This window comes from Sciurus carolinensis, chromosome X, assembly GCF_902686445.1.
Source record: "Sciurus carolinensis chromosome X, mSciCar1.2, whole genome shotgun sequence".
Classification (NCBI taxonomy): Eukaryota; Metazoa; Chordata; class Mammalia; order Rodentia; family Sciuridae; genus Sciurus; species Sciurus carolinensis.
In genome coordinates, this window is record NC_062232.1 from 7501723 (window position 1) to 7513909 (window position 12187).

The 12187-nt window shown below is 36.0% G+C and overlaps 1 protein-coding gene across 1 annotated transcript in view; it reads right to left on the reverse strand.

Annotated features, from left to right (window-relative positions):
* Nucleotides 1–12187, reverse strand: part of Arhgap6 (Rho GTPase activating protein 6) — a 467990-nt gene that overhangs the window by 44998 nt on the left and 410805 nt on the right. Inside the window, exons 4-5 of the mRNA XM_047535497.1 lie at nucleotides 4837–5093; nucleotides 2760–2955 (exon numbers count right to left, since the gene is read on the reverse strand). Coding sequence (XP_047391453.1) covers nucleotides 2760–2955; nucleotides 4837–5093 — 453 coding nt within the window. The remainder of the gene's footprint in view (nucleotides 1–2759; nucleotides 2956–4836; nucleotides 5094–12187) is intronic.

Below are 12187 nucleotides of genomic sequence, written 5' to 3' on the forward strand. Positions count from 1 at the left end.
TTTTAAATGGAAATAGACATTTTATACATTTATTTTATGAACTTCACATATTAAGTGTTAACAGTATTTTAGTTAGTTTTCCAGATGTTTTTAAATTTAGAAAAGATAATATCCACAAATATCCCATTTATCAGTTTTGTATCTTAAAAGTATTATCCTGGATTTCCAGAATAATTTGAGAGAATTGCACTGAAAAGATGGTTATTTCTGATTTGCCTAAGCACAAATTGGTGCTTTGCTCTGGGGTGAGATATTGCTTTGCATCTATTTCTCATAGAACTTCCAATCACTTGTTACTGCCATCAATTTGTCCACCTGATAATTAAGTCCAACTCCCATCTAATTTATTGCTTCTATGTCTCTGGGAGCTTGAGAACAGGATAATCAGGGTATTTAGAGCAAAATACAGAATTATATTTTTTCATCTCTAAATGAGCATAACAAATATTCCCTTCAAAAATCATGCAATGACTTAAGTAATGCATGTAGAGCACTTAGAATAGTATCTGATATATACTATTATATATGGAGAAATAGACCCTGAATGAAGTGAATAAGTTGTCATGTGTGCAAAACAGAAAAAAAATTAACATAATAGGATGTATTTGTAATTTTAATTTTGGCTACATATAATTTCTTATACTCAGATGGTTTCTGAATAGGTGAAATTTCTATAGAAGTGAGAGATCACATAGAGAAATTTTCTACACAGATTGGACTATTCGTTTTTCTGAATTTCTCCTAGCTGTTCTGAAATGTTCGTTTCAATTACATTACCTCCTCAATTATGGTACTATTTCACATGTTAAAACTGATTTTAAAAATAATTCATTAGCTAGGCATGGTGGCACATGTCTTTAATTCCATTGACTTGGTAGGCTGAGGCAGGAGGATCTCAAGTTCAAGGCCAGACTCAGCAATTTAGTGAGGCCCTAATCAACTTAGCAGGACCCTGTGTCAAAATTTAAAAACATGGTCTGGGAATGTTTCTCAGTGGTTAAGTGCCCTGAGTTCAATCCTTGGTACCAAAAAAATAATAATAATAATAATTTTTAGAAACTAGAGATTGCTATAACTCTTATGTACCTCAATGAAGTATAATCTGAGTTTTTTAATTTAATTTTTTAGGTAGAACTAAGATAATCTTGAGACAGTCAATGCCTTTTTCTGACATAGCCATATAGTGATTTTCCTCCAAGATAAGATACATTCTAGGCATTCAGTAACCATGACTTAAGATAGTCACTGATGAAAATAGGGAAACACTGAAAAGGAATAGATCTGATAAAGAAATGCTACTGTCCCAGAAATTAATGTTATCATCTTTATCTACTTTTCATTAGAAACTGAAATGGAAACTAGACCCAGAAGCACCTGGATCTCAATCTTAGGGACTTCAAGAAACCAGGGCAGGCACAATGAGTTTTAGGTCCCACGTGCAAATCAGTCTAAATTCTAGGAATATAATTTGACTCTGCTACAATTTTGTCTGTTTTTATGGAAATTTGTACCTCTGGGCAATTGAGGATGTAAAAGGAATTTTTACCTAATAGTACAGAAAGCATTTGAATGAAAGATAAGTGAGGAATTGTTGGGGTCATGGATATAGATGGGGCCAATATAATTATCCAAGACCAATTTTGGAGAGGGTGAAAAAATCCTTGACAAATGTTTATAAGACTAATATGATTCATGTCCTCTGCTACCCAGTTCAAAAACAGGCAAATAAAATATTATATAAGAAATTATTTCAAAATTTGCTTTTTTCCCATTGTTTTAAAGTGATCAGAGTTAGTCTAATTGAATTTAAATGTGTCTCTTCATTTTCTGGAGACATTTGATCGAAATATCATAGAAACCTGGAATATAATCAGAGCCTTGGAAGGCTAATAGGTTCTTGCCTTAGGCAGTAAACTGCATGTTAATTATTCTAACTATTACATGTTAACTGTTCCATTTTTATTACTAAGAAGTAGATGAGAATGTTAACAGTAACCATATCTGCATGATAGCCTCAGAATTTTCTTTGGTTTCCTGTTTATTTTTTTATTATAATAAGCATATTGTTTCTAGAGTAAAGAAATAATTAAGAAACTTTTTTCCATGTCCATAAAATACATGTTCACCCTCTAGCAAACAAATTTACATTATGGAGATGGCAGTTTGATGAGCCAAAAAATCTAGAATGCAGAAAAAAATTCCAATGAACTTGACATCATTTCAATGTCAACATATTAACTGTTGACTGTAATTTAGTTGCAAAAGGATGACTGTGGAGAAATTTTAAGTGGACATCATCCATAAAAAGGAGATAGCCATATGTAAACCCATAGTCAAAAATTAGTATATTTTCTAGTCACCTAAGTAATGATTTTTAAATGTTTTTAAAAATAAGTTGAACTCTTATTTTTAGAGGACATTTTATGAGTAACTTAAATGTATAAAATGATAAAACGAATTCTGCTATGTTTGAAGGTGGGCCTGCAGACAGACTCAGTCCAATAGAAGTGACCTCTTCCTAAATTTCTGCCCAGAGTCACTTCTGAGGACTCTTGGGGGCTGTGCTGTCCAAATACCATCAAATTATCCCCCACCAAGCTTGCTGAACCCACAATCCCTTAAACAAACGTTCACACCAGAACACTCTTCAGAAAATCAAGTCGGTTGAAGACCCCAATCAAGGGAACACAAAATCAAAATTGGATGCTTAAAGGAATGATGCTTGAATCAATGATTGATGACAGACAAGTCTAGCTTACCATGTTTTTCCAGATGCTGACAACAGCTGTCCACCAGCCTTGGAACCTGTCTGTAAATAGGATTCAGACTGAGTTTCTTATCTCTGGCTTTTTCTTTCTTATTTTGAGCCTCAGCAGGCAAGGAGAGTTGTAATGCTTCTAGTAGTCGAGATTGGTTGTCATCCAGATCAGTAATCGAGTCCACTGACATGGCACCCTGCAAATGACACAGACTTGAACAAGAGAACAGAGAAGAGAAACAGCTGCCTCCAGATACTATCCAATCAATATTTTGCCCATGATTATCACTCTCAAACTAATACCACTTGATCTAATCAATTGTGTTGTTTGTATCTTAAAAGGAAAACAGTGCTTTTTGAATAAGTTAAAAAAATCTCCACAGCATAGTATAAGATATTGGCAATTAAAATTTCAACAAGACAAAATTTTCCAAATGAAAGACAAGAGATGGGAAATATGTAATTAAAATATTTTGACCCAACCACTTCATTTTGTGAAATAAGAAAAAAATCACATACTCAATGAATGAAGTAAAATCAAAGAAGTCTTGTGAATAAAAATCCTCTTAAATTTGGCCCTGGGAAGAAGATTTTTAACATAGGAAGATTTTACAAAAATGGTCTTAGTTTAGTTTCTCCCAGAAACAACATAATGTACTTTACTAGGGGTTTCCCAGGAAACCCCTGCAACCGGGATGAGAATGGGAAGGGAAGGCAGCCCAGCAAGGGAGAATCATCAAGCCTGCTAGCATCATGGGCAACTGTAGGTCCATCTTCCTGGGGAACTTTAGGAGATGCCCTAAGGAATAAAGGAAACAGCATGTTTTATATACCAAGGAATCATTAAGGACAGCCCTTGGGAGGGGCAGAGAGGAGACCTTTATTCCTCAGTACTTATAACTTGCTATCTGCATGTTCTGGGAGCCCCTAGTCATCAGAGGAAAGCCCTCAGCAAAGAGTTGAGGTGCTGGCAGATGGAAAGTGAGTTGGCATGCTTGGAATGATAACCATGTGTGCTGTAGCCACCCATCTGTGATGAAGCATATAGGAAGAAGTTGACTGCTGGTGTCCTAGTAGAGTTTGGACAAAGGAAAGCACATTCAGAAAGCCCACTGTCTAGGCCATAATTTCCCAGAAATCTCAAATTTCGAGTTTTGCTTTTAATGTCTTCTGAGTTTATGCACAGTCTGAGAGAGAGTGATGGGCTTAGATGAACAAATTCATTGTGCAAATTCAAGTATCTCATATTTTGTCATTTCTTCATTTTTGAACAAAGTCAATACCACCATCAACACAGGACACAGGTTTTGCTTTACCTTGGAGAAGTCCTGAATGTTGGTGGATGATTGATAATTATGGATTTTTAAGTTTGAGACTTGTCTGCAGTTTTAATTAGGGCAGTCTTCAATGGTTGGAAGTAGCAAAGATTTAGGGCCTCCAGGCAGAGGAAAGGGAGAGATCTCTCAGTGACCAAGGAAGTCTTACAGATGCTTATCTGACTCAGTCAATTGTCAGTCTGCCTGCCTGAACAACTCAGCTTTCCAGGTTTGAAATTTAAAATGCCAAATAGCACAGTGTCTAGAACATAGTACTCATTTGATAACTGATACCATATTATTATAATATTGATTTGAAAGAGGTCACATGTAGGATTCTATTTAAGGGAAAAATGTTCCATTAATAAGGAAAAGTATCTTTGTTTATGAAGACCCATAGCCAACTCTTTTGGCCAGACATGTTCCCAGACTGGTAATGAAGAAATTAACAAAAACACTGGGTCCTTACTCAAGCTTCAGCATCTAGGGCAAGACAACAGAATATAAAGACAGACCAGGATCAGTGGCAATAGTATAGAATGTTTAGGCTGTCCTGGAGTACAGTGGTAACAAAGGAGTGATACCCACCAGCTTTGAGAGGAGTCAGAGGAAGGTTTAAAGATATGCCAGCTGCTCTATGTGCGGTGCAAATTCTCTCCAAGCAACATATTCAGTTTTCACATGAACAAAGACTCAAAGAACTATCTTATACATCTGCAGTTTTCTTAACATTAGTGTCATAGAAAATTCTGGCCAACTCACCCTCCTCCTGGCCCGAGGAGCTGGTTCCGGGGTGTTTGGGGATGTTGACTCATTTGGTGTTTCTGAGGTTGAGCTGAGAGATGAGTTACTGCTTGAGAGTTCTTTGTTTTGTCTTTTATTTCCAAATGGGAGGAGGGAAGCCACAAAATCGGACGCATCCTTCTGCTCATCCCTCTGAGAATCCTGCTTGAGTTTGTAGGCCCGGTCGTTAGCAATGACTTGGGATAAGGGCATTCCAAATGCTTGTGGGATGAATTCTGGAAGCAAAACCCAGACATTCACCTTCAGAGACTGTACAGACCAGTGAAGACACTCATTCACATGTCAGACTGAAAGGCAAACACGTTCAAAAGATTGTTTTCTGAAGAACTGATTAATTGATCAATAGAGATGACTTTGTGTTTATCAGAATGGCCAAAGTTATAATTTCAATCAAGAGAACTAATTGGTACAAATACACACTTTGGAAATTTAGTTATCCAGTTTTTCTCTGTGTGCCTTGAGTCTGTTTTAAAGGAAATAACTTTAAAGTGTGACATTTTTAATAGAAAATCGATAATACTTTGTGCTCATGAATACACAGTTTTACAAACTTTGTCTTTTATTTGTACATTTCAGAAGTCCCTGAAGGCTAAAAGACATGTGGAGCCTGTACTTACCCATTCATTTATAAGCATTTATTGAGCACCTACTATGTGCCATGTTAAGCCATATATTGGGGATGAGTACAAAGCTTATAAAACATCCAGTCCTTACTGGTTAGGGGTTCAGATTTTGGAGTGGGGTTAGGGAGTACAGAGTCAGATATGTAAATAATTATAATAAAGTGACTATCATGTGTTACAATAAATGTATGGAGCAAAGACTGAAATTCAATTAAGTGGGAATACTTTTAGGTTCCCAATATAAAAGGCAGCATGTGAAATGATAACCTGAAAGGCAGAGGAGCAACTTAAGAACATTGCTCATTTTACGTTACGTTTCTTGTTCCTGTATCCCACCTCCAACCAACTTTCACCTTCATTCTGCTGGCCTCATGTAGAGATGGACTCTGCCACAATAGGGGCACAATGCAGAAATGTATGACTTTATTTGGAGATGTATATAGTTGTTTGCTTTCTCTGTCTTTGTAGTAAATCCATTTGTATACATGTGTACTGGATTCTTAGGGCCAGACGTTTTGCTGGCAATATTTTATATTCTTGCTAAAACACATTAATAATTCGATCAAGGACATTATTATTATTATTATTCCTGTTAGACTCAAAATTAGTCTTCCAGCAGCAGCAAATTAGAGTCTAGTTTCTCCCTTGTCTTATAAGCCCTATGATTGAAATCAGAATGATCAGGGGAAAATAATTTGTTTGTTCAAGGGAAAATAATTTTAAGGTTATTAGCTCACATTAAATCAGGTGGAAATAGGCTTTAAAAGGTTTTACTCTTTGATTCATGGCAAAATTTTAAACTAGGCTAATGGCCAAGTTGGCATTAAGAGCAGAAATGCTACTTTAAAGGCTTGTATCTCTGGTTCTATCAAAACATGCAATTTATTTTGAAGTAAAAACCCTAACTTCATTTGGGGATTTTCAGAGGTGCTTGCCATTCTGTATCAACATATTAGGTGACATGAGTTAGGCAGTTGTTCATTGAGTGATCAATTTGGACAGTGTAGCAAGACCTAATATTCACTACTGACAAAAGGTCAGTTTTACTACTAGCAAAATTAGAAAGCAAAAGGGACAGTGTCAGATACCAGCTGCACACTCTGAGGATTTATTTTATAAATCAGTGCTATATTGTCTGTGGAAAGAAGCAAATATTCCTTCAAAAAGAACATGGAAATGTATGAGGTGCCACATGTCTCCTCATGTAGGCATATGCATAGCAGGGAAAGGGACTTTGAGTCTTCTGCTAGCCATTTTTTTCCATATAAGGAAACCTAACAAGACTCATTTAGAGATTTTTAATATCTATGAAAAAAGAAAAAAATGTAGTTTCCTTTAGAATCTGTCATTTTTAATATCTGAAAGTCTGTCATTCTACTTGTAAATTGGAATAATTTAACACAAATTAAATGGATAAAATACATGAAGTCATGCTCCCTCACTTATTCTTCCTTTTTATTCAAGAGATATAGCCACCCATAACAGATTTTTATTTCTCTCTAGGAGGCTTTCCTTTTGGGCTGAGTTTATTTCTTCAGGGGTACAGTGTGGATGTTGTCTCTTTAGTTTCTTGTTGTGTTCCCTGAGGACTCTCACAAGCTTCACAAAGGAGACCTCTCTATGCTCTAAAATGTGGTGCAGTGTCCACATAGTCTCTCTAAAATTCTAGGAAGGATTCCTGAATATTATTTCTTCTTAAAAATATGAGTATTGTGAAAGGGGAGACTCATTACCAGTATATTGAGCAAAAAACCTTGTTTGTGTGTAAATAAAGCTTTGGGTACATATGCCTATTGTGTGGTTTCAAAGCTCTTCTGTGAGGGGGGAAAAGGAACTTTGGGACTTTTCATCTTGTCAGAAACTAATAAAATTGATCGTTGGATTTTAAAATTACAAGGAAATTACCCAAGACTATCTGTGCTAGGTCAGGGACAATGGACATCATGTTCTAGTCCATGGCCAGTTTTCAGTGAGGAACCTGCTCACCTGCTGTCTTCATCAAATAATAGCACTCCATGATGACATTCAACATATTTTTTGACAATTTCTATACGGTGACAATTGATATTTGATTTTTCTATTGCTATTTAATGTGAAGCAACAATAAATATTGTATCAAGTATTTTTTTATATAGCATTACTTCCCAACTCATATATAGTGACATACTTGGACAGTGAACAAAATTAAAACATGGCATTATAGGATTTCAGAATAATAGGATTTCAGCACAAAGAAAGGTGCCAGAACTGGAGTATTCCCAGATTTTGTGTTGATTAATAATACATACCATAATGTGACAATGTCCTGAGGGGAGGGGATGTATCTCCCAGATATGCCACAGTAAAACCTAATTTCTATGTTCTCTGATTAAAACACAGAGTAACTGGAACAAAGTAGCTACTTTTAAACTATCCCCCACAAAACTGATTTATTTTTGACACAAGAAAGAGATTTTCTTAAGTTCTAAAACTTAAGAATGCTTTCAGTTGCCAGGTAACTAAACTAAGAGAAATTAAGCATGTGGGACTAATCTATATGAAATGTTTTCTGAATCAGTGTTAATCATGAATTAGTTTCCACATGGAGATCAAAAGGTACATATGAATACTGCTTGAGCGGCAGGAGGGACACAGGAGATCTGCTGTATATTTTATCAAGGCAATTAAATAACATGCAGTACATGATTAGTTCTGAGAATCAATTAATAGAGTGGCATATTAAACATTTGTGAATCACTCTTTATTGGGACAGGAATTTGACTCGGAAAAGCTGCTCTTTTTTATTTTTAGATGACCTAACTCAGGAGGTCATTTAGAGTTTCCTGTTTTCCTTCTTTTATTCTTGGATCCAAATGATCATTTTTCACATGCGCAGCTGTTATGAACCCAAATGCTAATATTCAATGGGAAGGAAATAACGTGAACTGATCAAAACTATGCCAGAACTGCACATTGGTACCCTCACTTTCTGGTTCCCAGGCTATCCTCATAATGGCTTCCAGTGTTGACGTGAACAGATCTTTATGTGTAGGAAATGTTATTTAATTACTCTTCACTTAAATCTAAGATACATTGGTTTTAAACATCAAAACTACCTTATAAAAAATCAACCACTTTGGTCATGGAGCCTGATACCTCTCCCCTTACTTGAATGGGTGATGTCTTTTCTCTGGAACCATCAAGAACTGCCATTTATTTCCCCCAGTGAACACTGCATGGCAGTATAGAACATTGCTAAGCTTTCATTGAGCCTACATAAGTATGATTTGGTCTGGAAAATGTATAATGGCCCAGTGTGTATTGGTCAATTACTTCCCTGGCCCTTCCTTCCTTGTTCACTCATGCTCTCATTTCCTGCTGTTTTGTAATATAAGGATGTGCGTGCGCACGCGCACACACACACACACACACACACACACACACAAACACACATGTTGCGTGTGCAGAATGCAAACATCTCCTCCTGCAAGAATGCTCATTATGCTTAGTCTAGCCTGAATATGTACTTTTCAAAGAATCACTTAAAGTCTATGTTATATTTAAATCCCAATATGTATATCACTATCCTAGAATAAACAAATATTAATAGATAATACATCGCTAATACAGAAGTAATGCCTTATCCAAAGTTTCACATTCCATGGTTTTGGTTACCTGCAATTAACTGCGGTCCAAAAATACTAAATTGAAATTTCCAGAAATAAGCAATTTATAAGTTCTAAATAGCTTCTATTATAGTATATTGTAATAATTGATCTATGTACTATTAGGTATTGTTAATCTCTTACTGTGCAGAATTTCTAAATTAAACTTTATCATACATATTAATGCATAGAAAAAAACATAGTATATGTAGGGTTTGGTATTATTTTTGATTTCAGGCATATGTGGAATGTCTTTGGAGTGTATCTCCTATGGACAAGGGGACACTCCTGTATCAACCTCAGTGATCTCTTAAATATACTATATATACAGAGAATTGCTCTAATTTTTATGGGTAAAGGTGCTCTACTATAGGAATACAATGAGCAAAAACTCTAGAAAAGCAATAAAGACTACTAATATTCAGGTCATTAACAAATAAGGGCAATAATATGTCAACCACATAAATATAATATGATTTGTCAGACAATGACATGTAGCTGGACAGCCTTTTGCCTTCATTATTCCAGTAGCAGATTCTGCTAGGATAAGACATGTCCTGATTTTTACTCTGGTTAGTATGAAGTAGAGTTCTTGCATTAGAAGTTGCACATTGCTCATAAAAACACTCATGCTCCCTGACCCATCCTGGCAGATGGCACCACTGGTATGGGAAACTAAAGGAGCTAAGAGGCTTCACACATGACTACAAGAGTGATCTCTGAGGAATTTCAGCTGACTCTTAAAAGTAGAGAGGAACAAGGTCAGTTTTGACCCACTTTGTCTTAAACACCTGGCAGGAGAGTATAGCCTAAGCACAGTTCTACACGGACATTTAAAAGAAAAAATGATGTTTTGTTTGTTAGTTTGTTTTTAGTGTAACTTAAGATGTACACTTGTATCAGCCCTATGGAAAGTAAGTAAAGCTGGAGACTATAAAGGAATAGTTCTCATGTGGGAGTGCCTAATAATAATGATCACAAAGTTTGTCCTAAGTTAATTTGAGCCTGATCTCATAGACCTACAAATCTTCCTAACCTCCTACATTGATGAACTTGATCTGTTTTCAACTGATATAAGTTACTGTCTTCATGGTTTTCAGAGACTGGCTGAAATACTAATTGCTTTTGTGCTAATTGTTTACAAAAAATAATGCTTTCCTGTCTTGTTTATGGTCTTAGCATGATCCCTGCCCTGCGTATGCCTTATCCAGTCACCTGCTATCTGCCACTGTGGACCTCTGGACTGCTCTGATGCAGAATACCTTTAACTATCCACAAACCTCATGATAGAGAACAAGGACTTGGGGTTACTTCCCCCAACTTCTCCCTCTTTCAGCAGGAAGCATCTTGGAGATGTCAGCATCCATTTTTCCATAGAAATGGAATGTAGAAATTGACAGTGGGGAAGTGTATCAGTGGTCTACTTTATGCTTTGAATGTAGCCCTTGCTGCTCTGCCACTGTAACTTATTTTTTAAATGAACGTTTTTCTTTCTCTTCCTCTCTTCCTGCTCCTCTCTAATCTCCCCCCTCCCTAATCTCAGGGGAAACAGGATTACCTTTCTTCCCCATTTTAGATAGATTAATCTCTTCTTGAGAACACACCCACCATAGGAACAAAGTAATCCAGACTTTGGGGATGATATCAGATTTCAGAAATAACTATCTCCCAAATTAACAAGTGAGTTACAACTCCAACAGAGAAACATGAGATGTAGCCTTTGAATCACCTCTTTTAAAGTCCCCTGTTCCTGCTGATAGGAAGAATCACAGCCTCTGGGACAGGAGTTCCCTGTGTTTCTCCTTTGCTCTCAAAGCAATAAAACTTCTTTTTCTTTTTGCTCAAAAAAAAAAAAAAAAAAAAAAAAAAAACACTCATACACTCATGCTCTAGGTACTCTTGCAGACTGAAGGAATCAGATTCCCTGTGTAGGAATCTGGGCATTATTTGTTTGTTTGTTTGTTTGTATTACTGAAGATTGAACCCTGGTCTTCCTGCATGCTGGGCCAAATGCTATGCCTCTGAACTAGAACTCTATACCTTGGTCATTAGGATTTTTAAAGGTTCCACCTTTATATATATATATATATATATATATATATATATATATATATATATATGAAGCACTAATTTAAAAAATTATAAATAAATAGAAGAAAGACCAGTGAGTAGAGAAAAGGGAACAAGGGAAGGGAAGATAGGAGGGAAAGGGGAAGTACTGAGGTCTGAATTGGAGCAAATTATATTCCATGCTTGCATGATTATGTGAAAATGAACTCCACTATAATGTATAACTACAACATACTAATATGAAAGAATTTTAAAACATTCCACAAATCATCGTACTGTGCAGTCAAGGGTAAGGAAGGATCACTGAAACTTTCACCTCCTTTTCTCCAATCTGAGGTAAACATTTGAAATATCCGAAGATATTTTAGTTCAGCAATGCTACTGGCATCTAGTGGGTAGAGGCCAAGGGTGCTACTAAACACCCTATAATACACAGGATAACCCTGCCACAAAGGTTTTTACAGTTTAAAGTATCAATTGTACCAAGGGTGAAAAACTCTAAGGAAAGCAAAACAATGATTTTTTTCTATTCTTTACAATTCATTATCTCTAAATATGATGAACCAAATGTCATGATCCTTAAGGCAGAGTTCAAGGTAGATTCTGGTATCTATACTGTGGGATAGATCTTTTCCAATATTGATCATAATGCATTTTTTATTTTAAATGTTTTAGTTGCCGATGGACTTTTATTCATTTATTATATGTGGTGCTGAGAATTGAACCCAGTGCCTCATTATGTAAAGCATGTGCTCTACCACTGAGTCACAACCCCAGCCCATACATTTATTTTTAAAGCCCTTGGATTCATTGCTTTATATTGCTTTTCAAACAGAAATCCAAATATTATATAAAAGAACTCAAAGGTAAGACTTATGTCTGTCTTCATTCAACACTCAATCACTGCATCACATGAAATGACAATACCTTAATAGAACCACACCATTCAGAAGTCATCTCATATGAGACCCT